We start from the raw sequence: 21,006 nt of genomic DNA on the forward strand, positions 1-21,006 counted from the left end.
TAGCTATCATTGGTATAGTACAATGGTAGCACTACTACAGCAATTTCATGCCATTTTCAACTGTGTATTTAGAAATGTGATGATAACAAAGACCCTACAGAAACAGTGCAGGTGATTTCTTCTTTCAAGAACCTTTATTTGACCAATGAAAGAGAATTATTGTGCATTGGATAACCTAAATGATTGAAACAATGTCCAATCCACCAAAGCTGAAAGCAGCATTATAACACTCAGGACAATTTGAATGGGAAGTACAGGTCAATTATACATAAGTTCACAAGGCGGCCACATATTTTCTTTGACCTTGTGTGCTGGATTTGGTTACTTCAACTACCAATACTAATCCCTGAGTGATCTATCAAGAAAGGTCAACAGTTTCTGTCCTTCAGTCATCTGAAACTATACAGTTCTTTCCACTTCCAGCTCTGAGGCCCGAACTAGATCATATTCTTCTACTTCTGCAAGGCAATAAGTGGAAGAATAATACATAGGATAGGATCAGAGATTATGAGGTGAAGATGGTACTATATTAAATTACTACTCAGATCTGGATCTGACGAGAAAAAAACTACTTTTAATAAGCATAAAATACTATTTTAAAATGTAAATCATTTATTCATTAAACAGAAATGAAATTATTATTCTCACAATTTCATTGTATGAAGTGAGGTATTTTGAGTACATCTTAATGATCCCTAAACTTCTAACAGTTCATATGGCAGCTTATGAACACATTTAAATGATGATGAGTCTCATGAAAATAAACCTAAATACTACACTACTTTTGTCAAAAAATATTATAATACATTAAATCAAAATAATCTTAACACTAAATGCCATCCTAATCTTCTGGACAATACTTTGGTAAAAAAAAAAACTAAACACTACAAAATCTATAAACTATAGAGCATTAAAAACAATGTAGAAACAAAATGCAAAAACTAATGGAAGCATTTCTTAACTTCAACTAACATATTCTTCGTCTCTCAACTTACAAGAATAATATCATTAAAATCTACTTCCTTACAATAAAATACATATCTATTTTAACAAAGACAAAGGCACATTTCTTGAAAGTGGATATTGTCTTAAACATGGCAACAAATGTCTTACTTCCTAATACAACTTTTAATGATTAGACAAACAAGTAATGCTAATCTTCTTTAACATTTAAACGGTTAATTAATGAATTACCTCCATTATCAGATCAAGGATAAAAGTCAATATGACACACAACAGCACTAATAATACTAACTATAGTAACATAATTTACAATTATGGAATGAAACTTTTTTTTTGCTAGAAATGAAATACTTCAGTTAAAAATAGTTTTAATAATGGTCAACAATTTTATTGCAGACTGTGAAGTTAATTTGTTAATGAAACTTACATTCAATATTAAACAAAACAATATAGTTTTAATTGAGAAGCTCTAATACAATTTAGTTAATTTTAAATTAAAAGATAAAATATTAGAGATAATGTAATCAAAATATACTTTTGACATGAACATATCTTCACAAGAAGTTCAAATCATACGGTAACTATAATAGAGATCTCAAAATTTCTTAGACTAAACATGCATTTGTTAGCAATTAGAGGATCAGAACAACAACCTGCAATAGAACTGTTGAGCACCATTAAATGATTCTTAAATTAAATTTTAGTTCTAAACTTACAAAAATATTTTTTATATTATAACACTCTATGATATGTTTCAAATTTTCCATTAAACTTTAATTCTATAGAAAACAAACTACAAAGGAAAAAAATATGGCAATCTTACAAAGTTTCTTTGTACTGTATATGTATAAATAATATTAATTTAAAGGTTGCCATCAGGAGATCCATTCGGAGAATCTGTATTACTTTCTTGAGAAATGGAATAAGTGCTGTCTCTGAAATAAGGATGTTGTAGGGCTTCATAAGCACCAATGCGTTTTCGAGGATCAAACTCAAGCATTTGCTAAAAAATTAACAAATATTATAATTCCCCATTATCATATTACTATCACATTTGCAGAAGATAAATTTCTTTGTAAAAAAAAAAAAACCTATTGACTTTATTCTTTACTCTACTTCCTCTTTCACTTAGTTTCTTACTAAAAAATGGTTTTCAACAATTTTAATTTGACAACTAAAACAAATCTGCAACTATTGGCTAATGTACAAAATAAATTAATTTACCTCCAATAAGTCTTTGCCTTCAGAGCAAATTTCAGGAATAAAAGTTCTGATGTTTCGCGGTAAATGGCGAGCGAAACTGTTAAGTGAAACTGAGACCTCTTCAGGCCATTCACATTCCAATGGAGTACCAATAGTCCTAAAATATAGAAACATTGTAGTGTATATCGGTTACATAAATTAGAATATAGAATAGGAACAAATTTAATATAGAAGAATTTTTATCAGTCAAGTAAGTTTTAATCTTTTAAAAATCAAATTAATGACCTTAAAAAGGTACTTATTGAAGATAATTGCAGAAATATTTAACATTTTTAAAAACACCCTCTACTAAAAAAATTAGACCATTTTGTTTATCAATAGTTGGTGGAAAGTAAGTTAAGTTTCACAAACTAAGATTTTACAGTGGCTAGAGATCATTGCATGTTTAATTTAAAAAAAGTATAAAATAACAAATCTTTAAGAACATTTACAAGCAGGGTACAAACCAGGTGATCTACTGGTTTAGTTTATAAATATAAATAAATCAAACCTAAAAATTCGATCAAGCTGGTCCCCTTCAGATGAACCAGCAAAAAGAGGAGAATTCTTGTACATTTCTCCCATTATACAACCAATAGACCAAATGTCTACAGGTGTAGCATAAGGGCATCCCAGGAGAACTTCAGGGCTTCTGTACCATAGGGTAACGACCTGGAAACAGAAAATCAGTAAGTATTTCCTCTATCACTTTAGTTATTAAACTTCGTTTCTTCACATCAAGGACTTACCACCGATGTTAGCCTCATCTCGAAATCATACGTCTTAGCTAAACCAAAGTCAGCAAGCTTAACAATACCATCATTGGTGATTAACAAATTTTGAGGTTTTAAATCACGATGAAGAATTCGATGACTGTGAAGAAAATCTATTCCATGAAGGATCTGATGCATAAGGTTCTATAAAAAATTAATTAAAAATAAAATTATGATTGAAAGTGAATTATACCCTGCATATATTGTGACTGATGTGTCAAAACGTGCCACCTGGTAAGGTTGTGGGCTCCAGTTCTAACATATACCATGTTCCACTCACAATTAGGATTCATGTCACATTGGTGAAACCAAAAATAATATTAACAATTACTGTTCCCATACAAAAATTCCATAACCCAAAAAATACCTCTAAATTTATATATCTGAACCATCTAAACTCTAACCACATCCATTATATATTCAATAAGGATTATGCACATTTCTGTCAAATATATTGCCAAAATGAGCAGAACTACAATTATTTCTTAAAGTTTAATGAACCAAAATAATCACAGTTTAAATCATGAGTAAGTAGTTTAAAGTAATTGATATTATAAGTATACAAATACATTACATGCTTTAATAAGAAGTGTTCGAGCTTTTATATTTTTTTAGGACACATTTAATCACAGTGCTTTAACAAATCAGTGCATTTCTAATAAAAAACCAAATGCATAAATTTTGTTTTCTTCATTGGAAGCATTATAAAATGTATCATAAAATAAATATGCTATAAAATTAAATAAAGTCAGCACAATATATTGTATAATTAAATAAAAAAAAGTTAATTAAAAACCATGTGAAATAGATTACAGGGTGTCTACCAGAACCTTTCAATCCAATTCCCTGACTTGTTCAAAACCATTTTTGGGAAAATTCTAGGGCATCAAAACAGTTATAATATGGCTTCATTACATTTACATATGCAGTGGACATCGTTTACATCAACCACAGATATAACAATCTGTCTGTTATTTCTGGACACAGGATTCTTAATGCATTTTTCATCGGGCATAACAATGTTTATCATGGCTTTATATATTTATATGGTCTTAACTACTCGTTTTGATAATCAATTGAATCGAACAAGATTAGAGCATTAGGGAAGGCTTCTAGAAAGTAACAAGAAAGCCTATTTTTGTAGTTGAGAACGATTATTTTACGTTAAACTCATGTTTGAAAAGAGAAGGGGATCGATTTAAGTTCAGTGAAATGTTTACTGCTAAGTTTTATTTTTTCAAATATATACATCATGTCAGTAAGACAAACATTCATTGTAAAGGAGAAGTTGCATAGTCACTCCCCCCTTGAAAATCATGATACATACATCAGAATAGCTAAAGAATTGAGGATTCACTGAATCATACCTTCGATTTGGAAAAATAGAACCTTAGTTCAAGATCTTGTATTACAGAGGATTTTCCAGAAGTAATTAAGAAATCTGCCCATGGGGAAATCGATGACATTCTTGAATGTGTTTAAAAGCCAAAAAGCTTGTCTCAGGTCCCAACTTGCACACTAAAATAAAACATTTTTTTGAGATCTAATCCCTGTTGTACTAGGCAATCTTCAGAACAGGATTTCTGGAGGTTGGATTCAAAGGATTTTATTTTAGGTATAACAATGTTTTTAAAAAAAAATTAGTAGTTAACCAGTGAGAGCCCTTCAGCAACATTCTAAGATCAACTATTTAAGTTTGCCAACAATTCCATACGTTACAATGAGAACTAAGTCATTAACTCTAATTAGACAGGTTTATATTATTAACTTTGGTTTACTTTAAAAACTAAATTAAATAAAGAAATTTAATAGTGTGTTGGTAGTAGTTGATTTTCCAAAATCTGTATATTACATTTACATGATAAATGTTGTTGGGTTAAAACAACAAATGACTACAATGAGAGAATATGCTTGGTCCCTTGGAGGTTGTTATTAACAATCATTTGTACGCTTAAATATATACCACTATTATCACAAATAAATTATTTTTGTTCATGAAAGCAACAAATTTGCACTCACAACTCTTAGCTTTCACTGACATTCGGCGTCCTTTCATTAATTCTTTAACTTTTCCAAGTACCCAGATCTGGCAGACACCTAGTGATTTATTATATCAACATTTTTTCAAATTAATAGAATTAAATAAAAAAATCCTACCACCAGTTCATTCCTTTATCAAGTAAAAAATACCTTCACTGTGTCAGAAGGTAATCCAGGAGGAGGGCAATTTTGCATATATTCAGACAAATCTTGGTCAACATGTTCGAAAACCAAAAACAATACAAGTTGCTGTTCTTTTTCCAATCTTCTTCCATGACACACATCTAGTAAGCTAAAATTAAAGTAAAGGCATTAATAAAACACTGATTTATTAAAATAGGAAAAGGATAAAATTTTCTTAAATATGCTGAGTGCCGCAGAACTTTTCCTGAGGCTTGCCAACACAGTACTATTCATATTTATATTAACATACAACACATTTCATTTTAATTGTAAAAATATGATTTGAAAACTATGAGATTGAAGTTTCAGAAAATAAAGCTAACAAAGATGTAAATTGTCAACATATTAAAGGTGGCAGTTAACACATTAATAACTTAAACATTCTCTCAAAATAATCCACTTAAATTAAATTAACAAAAAAGTTTCTAATAAAATTATGAGCTTTATCATGTCCCAGGATAGAAATGATATACATTTCAACTTATAAAGGATTGTATAAATTAGACTAACATTAGATTTTCATAGGAACTGGAAACTTCGGAGAAAATAGAACTATTGATGTAGCCTACTGCTGCCAGGAAAATGATTTTCAAGTTCAAATTAACTTTTTAAAGATGATGGCCACCCTCCATGCTATTCAAAATGGCACTTGAAAAAGAGATATAAATAAAAATCACAAGTAATTGGAGAGGGCATATCAGAACAAAAGATACAATTTCCTGTTATAAAGTGAAAGATTAGTCCTAGGAATGAAAGAAAAGAGCATAGAGAAACTAGGTAATACTCAGATATGAGTACAGAAAACAGTAAAAAAATGAAAAAGAGATAAGACGAAAAATCTATTGATAGACAACTAACAAATATTATACAGTACAAGCATAGAACTTTCTGAGAAAAAAAAATTACAGCCTTTCGGTTTATGGTAAATAAAGATAATGATTTACTGAAATAAACCAAAGCATAGCAAGTACCAGTAGAGCCCTCTCTTTTCATATTTAAAAAGAAAACTTCTTTACACCAATTTCTTTTTTCAAAAAGAAGGAACTTTGTGGTTACCTCAGTCTTGTACCTATAAATAGAAGTGAATAACATTATTGTTTTCTAGAGGTCCAATTAGGCCTCATAAGATGAAAACTTGGATCTCAACTGGTCTATCATTCCAAAAGCCAAAACCTGTTGGCTACTGTGATTGATCCCGCAATCAATCTCCTAGGAGGGATCATTCTTAAAATTTAAATGTTTCCATATAGAAGCAGCTCATTAAATGAGGATTAGAACTTAAAAATAAAAACAGATTACTCATGGAAATTTTCAACCAATACTTATTGATTTAAGTGTAGTAGGGAAAAATAAAATCTGTTAAGATAATATAATTTTTTGTATTATTAGGTTAATTAACTAGATTAACAATCTTATTGGCTCTTGATTAGGACAAGAATTGTGAACTCCAACTACGAACGAAAGGGTTGCATTAATAACCAATCTGTTTGAAGTACAATAAGAAGATTGACATTTTTTTCAGAAAGATTCTTGACTATCCAGAAATAATTGCTTTCTCACTTAAAGAATCAATAAATTTACATCTAAGCCCACAACATATTGAAATATATTGTAAAATTTAAACTAAAATGTAATTCTAATAAAAAAATTATGAAATTTCTAAAATTTGAAAATTGAAATAAAAATATTGTAATTGAATAAGACTGCATACAAACCGAATAATATTAGGATGAGCATATTGATCGAGAAGCTTCAAAGTAGATATTTCTCTCAACATTGACATTGGAATACCTTCCTCAGTTAAAGGTACTTTAATCTTCTTAAGAGCTACAAATGTGTTCTCATTGGTTCTGTGACAAGCTTTATAAACTGTTCCATAAGCACCTGAAAATTGTTATATGATACAAAAATGAATGATGAGGAATATTAAATAACAGAAAAAAATATATAATTATAAAATTAATGTACCATTTCCAATGACATTCAGCTGAATATAGTGATCAGGAGAAGTGACAGATTCAAGACCAAACTCTCCACCCCGTAAACCTGGCGTTATCCTCATGTTATAGTACCTAAAAAATTAATTTAAGTTATTAAATTAAAAACATTTGTATTCAATATACTTCAAAACTAATTGGTTAATACTTTTTCTTTAATCAAAGATAGATTTAATCGCAGGGGACAAACAGACAGATTTCAGAAATATACAAATAACACTAGGAAGCAGCAATACACTTGAGATATTATTTAAACTTAGCCATGGACCCAAGGCCATTGACTCCTATTTAACATTGAGAAGGTTATGACACCATTAATTTAGTAATATTTGATAATGATTTATTTTATATTTCAAATATAATGGCACAATACAATAAATTTATGTAGGATGCACGCTCTGCAAAAGAAACTGATAAGAAACAGAAATATGTAAAATATCCTCTAGTGAATATAAAGCTAAACTCTTAATTTTAACTGTGATAATACATTAGAATGAAACTACAAAGTATGCCATGGCTAAGTAAAAAAAATATCAATATTACTTCACATCAGCAACAGGTGTTCATGCAATAGAATAACAAACAAGCTTTGAAATCAGTTTAATACATTCAATGTGTCTTACGAACGAAAATACAGTATTACTATGAATAATTATTTTAAAACAGAGAAATAAGTAAGGCAAAAGTATAAAAAATCAAAACTGAAACGTAGTTGAATATGTATCAGTGGACATGATGCAACTGTTGTCATTTAAATGAAGGAAAACGATGGCACTCTTAAATTAAAAATTGAACTATCACTAAATTTTGTAACTTACCGATAAGAAGTTGTTATGGTTAAAAACGTAAATAATATTTCGTCCTTAATGGTCGTTCGGAACTTTATTGAAGCAAATACATGAGACTGCTAAGGTAAATGCCAGCACAAAGAAGTAAAAATAAAATAAACAAACAAATGTTCCCAACACCAAATTAGTAAAGCTAAATATTAAATCAGTACCGGTTGTAAACTACTGTTACCAAGAGCGGGACACTTGTTGATGCTTTGGCTCAATGAATGAACATCAACGTCAGGTCATCCAATCACCATTTGTTCATAATTTATAAAAATATAGCCATAAATACCTATTAATTTCTTTGAATATTATTTAATAAATAAAACTATATCATGAAAAACATCTAACATATAATTGAATGTAAAAAAAATATATATTAGGTATCTCAATAGTCATTCATATATAAATAAAATAAAAAATCTAGAAGAGACTTGGGTTCATTCACAGTTTTGTCGATAACGTTTTATTGGATTATTATTTTTTTTTGTTAAGTGATTACTTCTAAGGAAATGTAAAGCAAAATTAAGTAATAGTAAGAATAACAAAAGTAATATCCTCATTTGATTTCTTTTCTACTAAAAAACTCTATAAGTGTGCCATTTTTTTACGATAATTGGATAGTTATCGTAATAATGAATGCATTTAACTTAGGAATAAACACATTATTTCTATTAATAATACTATTTAATAAGAGCTCTTAGATAAAGCTACCAAAGAGGCATTCATGCTCTCTAACCGAGGTACTCCCGTTCTAGTCCCATCAGAACTATTAAAATATAAATATTCGGAAAGATGGCAGGCAATATGGGATGAAAACACTCCAAGTAAATTAACGGAAATAAAAATCAATAGAGTCGTAAAACCGCAGCTACCGTAGGGAGGAAGTTGCTCTAACCCGCTTGAGAATAGGCCATACAGACCTCTATAACTCTCACCTAATTAGAAAACTGCCTCCTCCAACTTGCCCATAAAGTCATTCTATTCTCACGGTTGGTTAAACATATTTTTGATGAATGCCATCACTATTTATTAACAATAAATAGAATAAGACTGATCCAGAATTTACCTAAGTTCTTAATGATATGGAAGGTAATGTCACATTGGTTGATTGGAGTTTTGTTTTACCAAACTAAAACACTGTTTACCTATGTCACAAACTTTTCGGTCGTTTCCTTGCCCATTTATGCAATAGCCACTAATACTTCTTCACAAAGGAAAATTTCATGTTGAAATGTTTCTTGACGTACTAGAAGAAAGCAGAAAACAATTGATATCCTTTGTTCTTTTCAGGGTGCAATGGAGAATGAAAAGTGTAATAGTATTTTTATAGGTGCTCAGAAGAATTAATACCAATAAGACTTAAATTTTCTACATTACATAGTTTCATAATGTTTTTGAGCCTCTTTACGTGTATACTTCTCTTCGTTTTGTTTTTTGTAAAGCTTCTCTGGTGTCCGAGGCTAATTGGTTACTTCCTGGCCTCTAGCCATTGGAGAGACAAATATTTTCTTTTCTTTCAATATTCACTATTAGGACCACTTAGTTTTATAAGTCTCATTGGTTGTTCAGGACACTGATATTTGTGAAATTAATAAAGAAGACATAATTTAACTACTTTCATGCTGTAATTTTTCCGTAGTGTGGCCCCCACTGCCTCGTTTCATTACATTATTAAAGTAATAAATATGATCACATAGTTGTACACTAATAGTGTTTTAAAAAAAAAAACTATAAATAGGTCAGAACCTGCTTACGTACATTAGTAGCAGCCTCATGAAATGTACACCGCTAATTCTGTCACATGAGGTAGGGTTAAAAATTGTTCTGCTTTGGAATTATTTTTGGAGGTAAAACCAAACAATCACTCAGAGGAATTTCTCTTAAAAATAATAAATACAAAAAATTGAAGGAATAGGTAGTAAAAGTTTAGAGGAAGGACAAATGAGGTGGTCTAAAATACCAAATCATTGTTTTTAATAAAGTAGTTTTTTAAAATAATTTTATTTGTTTGAGCTACATAATTATTCAAATTAGAAACAATGAAATAATATTCACAATAATCTTTCTAACAATTTCAGAGCAGTAATTTATTCGTGTATTAAGGGTTCAAATAAAATTTTTTAAATAATAACAGGTTTTTTAATTCTTGTGGAAACTGGTAACACTGTTGGACAGCCAATCTCATGCACCTAGGCGCCAAAGTATTTCGACTATTTTGTGTAGTTTCAAGTGCTAATTGGTTGCCACAATTCTTCCCTTTTTTATCCAGGTAAGATTGAATTAGGTTATAATTTTTAAAATTATTGGAGATATGTGGATTCGAAGTATTATGTTTGACTTTACTACTTAATTATTTTATATCTAAGCTAGCCATATTTTGTTCTTATGAGATCATCTTTTGATTTAGACTGCACAATTCTAAATTATTTGATTCAGGATCAATTATACTGCGTTTCCTTGGGGGATTTACATTGAACTGACGTGATTTCGAAAATCCTTTCATGTTCTGGAATCAAAGTTCTCTGTTTTGATATTACCAGTTAGCATTTTTATTCCTTTTTACGTCCCTTAAAACTACATTTAGTTAAAATGTTAATCTCCTGTGATAATATAAGAAAATTGGAACTGAAATTGGAGATAAATTTAAATATTATAAACAATTATTTCCATTTGTTTACAAAAGGTGAATAGTTAAACAATAATGGTGATGTATAAAAAAAAAAACTAAAAAAATATAGAACAAAAATGTATGAGTGGCGTATACAATATACATATTGTTATTTATATAGTTATGTCATGTTTTATAAGGTCTATATTGTTCTTATGTATCGGAATTAATGATTGAGGATAATAACTGTCGACTTATGCTCACTAAAGATATTAAGGAATACCGCAACCGATCCTTTTCATTCGACGTTGGATTCTAAATTTGGCTGCGTTTGCTTCCGTAGAATTTATTTCACAATTTTGATCATTTTTCTTTTAAAAAAACTCAGAAAAAATGTTAAAAATACAAATATAAATAGCTTAGGAGAGAGCAAAGGAAAGCTTAAAATAATAAAAGAAACAAATTCATATAAATGACAGTACAAGTAATTAAACATTATTAAAGTAACATGAAAAAGTTACAATGCAGTGTTTCTAATAGTGGCCACTGAGAACGTGCGGAAATGCCCATGTTCTACTAAAGAATCTCTTACGGGCTTCATCTCAAACCGTTTCTACACGTTTGCCACTTTCTGCAAATAGAGAATACTTATAAAAGCTAGCTAATCAAAGAAAGTGATAAATATCTGTATCCACATGGTAGCATGTTCCAGAGATACAAATGTGGACATCAGACATACATCGGTTATTATCTTCGATTTAAACTATTTTCATTATAAAAGGGACAAAATAAAGAACGGAGCAATGCTAGGAAACGTAAATATTGGCAAAGTTTGTGGTAGATAATAAAAATGGTAAGTAAGATAACCTATAATTTTGTTCAAGATTTTTTTAGATACTTGTTAATTAAATTACCAGATATAAAATATGTTTGTGTTTTGTTACTGTAAAAAGTAAACCGTTAAAGTTAATTGATAAGATTTGAAACAATGTCTTTACACCCAATTGATGACATTTTAAAATATACAATTTTTTTACTAGATTTAATTATTGATTCTGAACGTTTGGGAATTAATACAGGGAGAGCACAAATATTTATTTTTCAGTAGTTCTAAAACAACTTTAAGCATAAAAGTGTGGATGCAGCAGAAGCGCTTGCCCGAACGCCTTCTGATTCATGTCAAAATATGACACTTGACAGGTCGCCCACAAATTCAATCCAACATTCTAGAAATAAGTCTAAAATATGATGATTATACTAATTAGTACTAATAAAGTCATTCAGAATATTGTTGGGCATTCGTATTTATACAAGAAGGACCGCTGAGTATTTCTCTTCACACCTATATACTCACTTCTTCTATTATTGTGAATTGTGGTCTGGAAACAACTTGAAAAAGAAAAAAAAATGAATATTAACTGATTTTTAAGAATACCTAAATAGGAATGCAATAGCGTCTTTCAACCATACATTTTATTAAAGGACAAGCAGATATGCCTACAAACTAATAAAATTTCTGAATTATCTTAACAATTAAATTAAAGTAATAAGAATTAAGATACATAAGGAATAACGAAAACTTATACATATTAAACAAAAGTGCTGCCTATTGGTGTGTCACTCAACTATTTTGCTCAAATGTTAGTAAGTAATTACCTTCTGTGAAGGTTATGTCACTCATGGACCACAAAAGCCTTCTAATTTTTCTGTGATTTATTTATATCTTATCTGTTACCAAGTGTATGGAGAATGTACAGGTGCATATCCAGAAACATCCTTTTCAGAACAAGTCCATACAATGAGTTCATCTGTTAGATATGTTATATTTTTGCTATGGCTTTCTTATCTTCTAGTTTGTGCTATATTATTGTTTACTAGAGGCTTTCTTCTTAATAGAAATGTTCTTGATAAGAAAGCCTTTTGCAAGTTATCTCCGTCATGTGTTAATATTAGTGATAATGAACTACTTGATGACTTGAACACTGCACAAGTACAATACTGTAACAAGGAAAAACACAAGCTCAAAGCGATTATAGTTATTATAGATGCCTTGAGGTATGATTTTGTAAAATATGTACATAACATTAGTAAAATAGAGCCCTATCAGAATAAGTTGAGTATTATCAATGATATGTTACCTAATAATTCACGCCTTTATAAATTTATAGCACATCCTCCCACTACAACTTATCAAAGAATACATGGATTTACGACTGGAAGTCTTCCAACATTCATCGATATTGGTAATAATTTTGGAACAACTGCTATTGAAGAAGATAATATTATAGATCAATTTAGAACTCAGGGAATGAAAGTTGTTTTTATGGGTGATGATACTTGGACAAAAATATATCCCAATAAATTTTATCGTGCCTTTCCATATCCTTCATTTAATGTTTGGGATTTGGACACTGTAGATAATGGTGTTAAGAAACATTTGTTTCCCGAAATGAAAACTTCAGACTGGGATATAATAATAGCTCATTTTCTAGGTGTTGATCATTGTGGACATATGTATGGAGCAAAGCACCCACAAATGGCAAGAAAGTTAACAGAAATGAATGATGTTATTAGTGAAGTTATTTCTGAAATGGATAATTCTACAGTATTGTTTGTTTTTGGGGATCATGGCATGACTGATAATGGAGACCATGGTGGTGATAGTGCGAATGAAATTACGTCGGCCCTTTTTTTGTATTCGAAGAATGAAGAGATTATTTCTCAATTTGTGGAGGAAGAAGAAATGTATCAAATAGACTTAGTGCCTACCCTTGCCAATTTGTTAGGTATACCTATTCCGTACTCTAACCTTGGTCGAACTTTTTATCTTACTTTAAGTGAAAGTGTAAAATGTTCTTTATTAGATGTGTGGTCTAATATAAATCAAGTAACTGCATATATCAAAGATTATTCTTCGAGAAATCGGTCACCATTTCCAAAGAATGTTGTTGAAACTTTACTTAACTCTTATGATTTACTGAAATTGAAGTTTAATTCTAACACTTTGGACAGAGAAACTTTTTTGTACGAAGCTAGAGAGTATCTGAAATCTATGAGAGAAATGTGCCAAAGTGTTTGGATTCAATTTGATACCTATTCAATGTCCAGAGGCTTAGTTTTAATGTTCCTTACTTTAGCATTAGGATATATTCTTGTAGATGGTCTACAAGCTACTTTATTCAAAGATATATTGGAAGGAAGTTTTTTATGGATTGTTTTCATTGGATTTTGCTTTTCATTTATTTCAACTTTTGTTCTTTATTATTTTAACTTGGTTTCAAATTTTGATTTAACTCTATACTTTATAACATGTTCTATTTCTATTGGAATTCTTTCATGTATTATTGTATTTAATTGGTATTCTGTTGCAGAAAACTGGTACAAACTTAGTAAAAGTAAAGATGCTCTTAGTATTTTTAGTAGACTTGTTGCCCTACTTGCAGTAATTATTATGTTTTCGAATAGTTATGTTGTTCAAGAATCTTCGGTGGTTTCTTTTCTTTTATTGAGTCTATTATGGGTTACATTTTACGAAATGAAGCCTGCTGAGGTTGTTTCTAAGAAATCTGGCAGGCAAGATGCAACCTTAAAAAGTTTTCTTTCTTCTGTAAGAGGTAAAGTTTTTCTATTAACAGTTGTTACTAGTATATTAGTTAGGTTGTCATTTTTTTATTGGCAGTGTCGTGAAGAACAGTATCCAAAATGTGTCTCTGATAAAAACATATCAAAAACTGTAGTTTGTGTTGCAACAATATTTTGTTTAGCCTTATATATTACAGTTGTTAGAATATCTTTACGAAATCTTGGAAATTTGTGTGGACTGTCTCCTACAGTATTTATAGGACGTTACTGTCCTACAGTTTGTGTTGTGTGCTGTGGTTGTTATTGGGTTCTTAATTCACTCCCTCCGGATATAAAACCAAGAATATTTCTTCCTTGGCAGCTACATCTGTTCCCTGAAATAGTATTTTTTACTAGTGTCCTGTGTTTAGCATTTATTTACCGTCAGCCATTATTTGTGTATGTTAAAAGGGATTATGCCCCTGATAATGCCATTCCAACACTGTTTAAAAAACTTAAAACTGTGATGACACCTACTTATGATAATTATAATAAAGAAAATCCAATAGTTTATGGCCTAGCTACAGTTTATAGTGCAACATTTATTAATATTTCTGTATTTGTGACATTGATATTTGCTATTCTTCTTGGAGGAAATAGAGCTCTTGTTGTGGTAATTATGGTTATCACAATAGCTTTACAAGCAATGATATTAGCAGTTGTAAAAGTTGATAAAGAGAATAACAGAGGTCTCCTGGCTGTACCTTGGTTTTCTGTTTTGTGTTGGGCACTATCTAGTTCACTTTTCTTTTATGGAACAGGTCACCAAGCAACATTTCTGTCAATTCAATGGGACTCGGCAGGAATATTTGGAGATATAACTTCAACTTTTTTTCCTGGAGTTCTAGTTACTCTTAACACTTTTGCTTCACAATTATTCCATGCATTGCTTCTTCCAATGCTGTTTATCATGCCTTACACTTTGAATATTATTTGGCCTGATTTAGTTGCCAATTGCCCTGATTTAAGGAAAGGAGAAATAGTAGTTTATTTAAAAGATGATATAAGGCTGCATAGTATTTTCTCATTAATTGCTAGATATATTTTATTTACAGGTTTTAGAGTGTTTATGTCAATGTTTTCTGCCTGTATTCATTCTAGGCATTTAATGGTATGGAAAATATTTGCTCCCAAGTTCATATTTGAAGGAGTTGCCTTTTTAATATCGTTACCATTTCTTTTAATTGGGTTTTTATTTGTGGAAAGGATATCATACCAATTGAATAAAATGTTGAAAGAGATAGATTCAGGCTTAATAAAACCTTAACTGATGTAGATTTAAAAGTGTTCATTAGCTCTAAGATTGTTGTATTTGAACTGTGATAGATTTTTTACATATTTATGATTAATGTACAAATTGCTATTTAAGGAAATCACGTCTTTTTGGAGAGTTTTTTAAATATTGTAGGCTGGAATAACTCTAAAGGTTTTATAAACAAAACAGTTTCAGTGTCATAATTACCTCTTGTCAAAATGTGATAATAAAATTAATAATCTATTTACCCACCCAGCTTGTTATTTAATTATATTATTTTCACTGCCAGTAGGTTGTAAATAACTGCTAAGATAACATAATTATATGCTATCAAAGTCAGTTATCAATGATATTAGTTTTTGAATTGTAGTGTCGCAATAAGTTTGTACTTGTTTGTTAGCCCATTTATTTCTCCCTTACAAAAAATATTTCACTATTGTTTTAGTTTTCAATCTATAGAAATATTAGCCTTCCCTATATTTTTTATTAAGTGTTTGATTTTCACCACATAACCTAAAATAATTGGCCTATATAGATTTACACTGTATATAGTAGCAATGTTATATAAAATAGTTACGTTGCTGTATATTAATGTATAAAGTAATTTATTCTTGTTTCTAATGGTAATTTATTAATAAAATATAAGGATTGTAGAATTTAATTTATGTGATTGTTAAACAATCTTTTGTCCAATATTGTGTATTATTAGAATCGGTTTGTAAATGCTCGATTTCAGTATTTAAATTAAACATTTATTAATAATTTATTTATTTTTAAGTTATGAGAATGTTTTTCACATTTCTTTGGAATCAATTAAATAATTTGTGTTTAATAACAGTAAAGTCATAAAAAAAAAAAAAAAAAATGTAATTAATTCTTAAATACTTTGGATGAAATATAATGTTTGTTTTTTCGATTAACATAACTGTTTGTAACACTTTTTGTTGATTTTTCAATTATATATTGCTGTTTGAATTATAACTTTAAGTGACCTGATTATCAATTATTTTACTCAATTACATTAGTAACCTGCCTGGTGTAGTTATAAGAAAGAAAAAAAAAATGCATTTTTAGCTTTATATTAGATGATTTTATTCAACAGCAGGATGAATCCATTAGCCTGAAATAATATTTGTTTTATAAAAAGATTTTTTTATATGGATTTCAGTTTGTGTTTATTTTCTATTACACGCAAGCTCATTAATAGATAATTTGAAAGCTTACAACTCACTATTGTCTTCATGTTTACAATTATCTTAACTGAAAATAAATTTTCTCATGAAAAATAAATTACCAAAGAATTTTCCATTTTAATTCAAAACTTGTTTTTGTTTGTTTTTTTATTTAAACTTTGACCCTTTAACATAAGAAAAGGTAGGCAGATAAGTATTAAAGTACATTATTGATAAGAAAAAAAGATGGATATAATGATAATAAATAAATTAAATATTTGAAATCTCAGCTGATTGTTGGTGTGATAAGGTTAAAACTAATTGGCAAACTTAAATTTATATTTCTACGAATAATATATTTTTTTAATGTCTGTACCTTAAAAAAAATTACTAAAAGATAGTTTATTAGTGTAATTTTAAGAATTCATATTTCATTATCGTTTTTTCTTTGGGTACAGAAATTTTACGAATAGTTGCTGAATTTTTAATTAAACCTTTTGGAACTTATATTAGTTAGCTTATAGTATTATTTTTACTTACAATCATGCACATTGGTTAGTTAAAAATCAAAACTAAAGGCCCAGCCACACAGAAGGCAGTATCTCGTAAATCTCAAAGTTAAATGAGTTCATCTATGTAAATGTTTTAAATAAAATCAGTATTGTTAGAGGGTATAAATCGTTTTGTACTAATTTGTTTTATTCTCCTCTTTTTTTAAATTTTACATTGTTTTAATATTTCCATTAAAATGAAAATTATCTTAGAGAATCGATAGACATGACATCTTCACACACCTGATTAGATTTTTTTCCCCTTTCATAGTCTTTTTCTTACTAGATGCTCAATTAAAAAAAATAAAGTAAAGGTAAAGAATGTATTGTAATGGGAACATATTTTTGATATGCAGTTTTTAACATATGTATGTATTTTAGAGTGAGTACTCTGAGTTAAAAAACTAATTTTCGACCATTTTTCCTAATGTGTCTGTGCCACAATTATCAGAAGGTGTGACTTATTTTGTATATTATATTATGTAATTTTCTTTTTCGAAGGCACCAATTTGTGATATTTCCTATTTTTTTTTCTATTTGGATTATTTAGTAAACTTCTTACATTTTATTTTTTATTAATTTTACATTAATAAATTATTCCTCCCAGGATTTTAGACAGTCTGTCCATCTTCCAGTATTGATGCTAAAAATAGAAATAAAGTGCTATTTATTATTGTATACAATTTTTATATCTGAAATTTATTAACCATTTTGAAAAAATAATAGATAAAGCAGAAAACTATAGAACAAGAAAAATGTTAGAAGCAATATATATGAAAAAACATATAGCTGAAAATTCTAAAATAGACATGGGAAAAGTAGGCACAGATTTCACTGACAATCAGTAAAATAGATTTTTAAAAACTTATCAAAAATGCAGATAAACTGAAATAGAAACAAAGAACATAAGTAAACAAAAGCCTAATACTTGGTAGGCAGGTAGGGTACATGGGTCAGTAAAAAAAAAACAAACATTAATAACAATCCATAGGGTACATGGGTCAGTACAAAAAAAAACAAACATCTATAACAATCTATAAACCTAAGAGGAATTTACTATGAAATGTAAATATTCAAAATAATAGTATACATTATTTTTTGTAGTGTATACAAGATATTAGTGTACAGTAATTCTTGTCCATTTTCAAACTTTTGAAACTTGAAATGTTTCAAAATGGAGAGTAATAATGTGAAACATCATCCAATTCACAAATCAAAAATACGAGAAGTTTTAAGGGTGTTTGATTTTTTTTTTTAAAAATAATGTTTTCAAATTATAAATAATAAAAAAGTTAATTGTAAAGAAAATAAATTTGATTGTTTTTCAAGATGGTTAATAAACTTTAAATGTACAAATTATATACAATTATAAATAATACTTTGTAAACATTTTTAGAATCAACTCCTGAAGATGGACCAATGGTCCAAAAGGTGTGAGGAACATTTTACTATTGTAAAACTAATAAAAAATAAAAGTGTGAAAAAACCAAATAACCCAGATAAAAAAAAATCAAGAAATATTTAATTTATATGATTTTGACCTCTTATGCATGTTCTCAAATTGTACAATTTATATAAAAGTCGAAAAAAAAAACTTTTTCTGAACAGACTTTAATGCTAAATTAGCTCTAAAGCTATTGATAAAACTTGTCATAAGTGTTCTTAAAGATCTGTAATGATCCGCTGTACATGTCCGGAAAAATTAGGAATGAAAGTTACGACAAACTGTAAATTTTATCTGCACATACATGACTCAAGAAATGTACAATTTTATGAAAAATTGTTAGGAATATTTTGAAAGGCAATTTAATTCTCAACAATTCACACATACACAAAAAAAAGAGAGAAAGAAATAGATATAAGTGGGTCCATTATTAGCAAGGATACAGTTTATTGGTATTGAACAATTTTTACTCATAGTTTTAGAAGAATTTTTAAACTTTTTCACAGGTCCATTTTTTATTAGTTTTTCGAGTAGTTCAAAAAATACCCGAACATTTGAAAGATAATTAGATTGCCTACTAGCCTAAAAAAATGTTTAAGGAACATAAACTAGTGAAGATACAGTGAACAATTTTCACAGTATTGTAATATTGCAAAGCGGTTAGAAAAGTGGGTGGTCTCACCAGCAATTTTTATTTTCATATAACTTACTTAGTAAAAATATGTTAAATTTAATGGAAGATTATTGATTGACCGTGTGTGAAGATGAAAGGAATATGGTCCGGGTGCGGTCAAGAAAAACTCAAATAGTAGAAATATACTAATTTAATGAGCCAACGTTTCGCCCCACATTGGCTCATTAAATTAGTATATTTCTACTATTTGAGTTTTTCTTGACCGCACCCGGACCATATTCCTTTCATGTTAAATTTAAATGTGTAATTAAATTTATAATTGTCAGATCTTGAAAATAGAAAAATTATAATTCACCAGTTTAAACTAGTGAATGTCCGTCAGTTCCAGAAATTTTTCAGGTTAAAAAAAAAAGTAATGGAATTGACTAATCAGACTACAGTAGCCATTGTTAGTTCATAAAATACCCCAAAGATAGCATTGCGAACTAGTCTCCTTATCGGATGGTTCAGCAAAACCACATTAGTCATAGTTATGGTTTATTATTCTTGTGATAAGATTATAATTATTTATAGTAAGAAATGTATAGTGTAACATACAACAAATTTTTGAAAACAGAAAATTTTTTAAGAAACCATATTTTTGTACGGTCTTAATGTGAGGGGACTTCTAAATAAGAGAACAAACAAAAATCCCTAGATAGATAAAGAATATTTTTTTTTGGTCTACATACAACAAAGAATGTATAGATCCATTTTATATTGTATTAGTGAGGATGACAATTAGATCTCTTGGAAGAGGATTATTCGGATTTTGGGGGGAGGGGGAAGATTCCCCTTCATTGAAATATGTAATTTAGACTCCTTTTATGATTACTCACTGATTCATCTACGATTTTTCTCCTAATGTGCTAGATTAGATTAGAAAAGTTACTGGCTGTAATTAAAACCGAGTACATCAATTTTCATTATTTTTTTATTCAAAATTTAACAAAACTATAAGGTTCATGCTTAGGCAGAACCTACCTTCCAATTTCGTCCATTTGGCAGGTTACAGCGTCTACGTTTTGTGTAGTCTATATTCCGGTAGTTGTGAAATCCTTCAATTTTGAAGTAAAAATTTTCCGTAATCCTATTCATTCCCACTACCTTTATCTTCTGTTGTCATGCTTTAATTTTCGATTTTTGAAACATTAGGTGTAGTGGCTGCCTTATGAATGTTTCAAAGTTAAGCTTTTTTTGCTGCGCTGTATTTGAATCTCTTGAATATGAAAAGAAAGATGAGTGGACTGAGGTTTATACTGCATCTACTAATGAATACTTATTTTTTAGTATCATAAAAATTGCCACAGGCTTTCGGAAGTGGTATTAGATTTAATTGATTTAGTAAAGTACATCATAATATAGAAAAAGAACACTAAACACAAAACTCTAACATAGTTAATCAGAATAGAATCCAAAAGTCTATACAAAATTTTCACAAACCTTAGTATCATTGAATATGTCACTATTCTCATAAATTTCTATAAACTAGATCGATACTTTACCTTTAAAACAGTCACTGTAAGAAAACCAGTTTCACATTAGTGAATGTCACAAATGACTATAAAATTGTTTATTTAAGCAGGAATCTCTTTCTTGACTCCTAGCTCATACGTAACAATATTATTTTCTTGTCAAATCTTTCACA

The 21,006-nt window shown here is 29.1% G+C and overlaps 2 protein-coding genes across 5 annotated transcripts; one reads left to right on the forward strand and one right to left on the reverse strand.

Annotated features, from left to right (window-relative positions):
* Nucleotides 1-589: 589 nt before the first annotated feature.
* Nucleotides 590-8,272, reverse strand: Cdk4 (Cyclin-dependent kinase 4). Of its 3 annotated transcripts, none has more exons than XM_014427317.1 (8): nucleotides 8,199-8,272; nucleotides 7,170-7,273; nucleotides 6,917-7,085; nucleotides 5,169-5,310; nucleotides 2,955-3,122; nucleotides 2,717-2,877; nucleotides 2,188-2,323; nucleotides 590-1,966 (listed from the first exon to the last, which is right to left on the reverse strand). In XM_014427317.1, the coding sequence occupies exons 2-8, from the start codon at nucleotides 7,261-7,263 to the stop codon at nucleotides 1,826-1,828; spliced, it is 1,011 nt and encodes a 336-aa protein (XP_014282803.1). In that variant the 5' UTR covers nucleotides 7,264-7,273; nucleotides 8,199-8,272; the 3' UTR covers nucleotides 590-1,825. The 3 variants fall into 3 exon arrangements, with proteins under 3 accessions (XP_014282803.1, XP_014282802.1, XP_014282804.1); XM_014427316.2 differs by having other exon boundaries at nucleotides 8,017-8,257; XM_014427318.3 differs by lacking the exon at nucleotides 8,199-8,272 and adding an exon at nucleotides 7,347-7,500.
* A 4,008-nt stretch (nucleotides 8,273-12,280) lies between these two features.
* Nucleotides 12,281-16,680, forward strand: PIG-O (phosphatidylinositol glycan anchor biosynthesis class O). Of its 2 annotated transcripts, XM_024358594.2 has the most exons (2): nucleotides 12,558-12,697; nucleotides 12,811-16,680. In XM_024358594.2, the coding sequence occupies exon 2, from the start codon at nucleotides 12,951-12,953 to the stop codon at nucleotides 15,528-15,530; it is 2,580 nt and encodes an 859-aa protein (XP_024214362.1). In that variant the 5' UTR covers nucleotides 12,558-12,697; nucleotides 12,811-12,950; the 3' UTR covers nucleotides 15,531-16,680. The 2 variants fall into 2 exon arrangements, with proteins under 2 accessions (XP_014282805.1, XP_024214362.1); XM_014427319.3 differs by having other exon boundaries at nucleotides 12,281-16,680.
* Nucleotides 16,681-21,006: the final 4,326 nt, after the last annotated feature.

Source organism: Halyomorpha halys, unplaced genomic scaffold (assembly GCF_000696795.3).
Source record: "Halyomorpha halys isolate HHAL.00 unplaced genomic scaffold, Hhal_1.1 Scaffold629.1, whole genome shotgun sequence".
Lineage (NCBI taxonomy): Eukaryota > Metazoa > Arthropoda > Insecta > Hemiptera > Pentatomidae > Halyomorpha > Halyomorpha halys.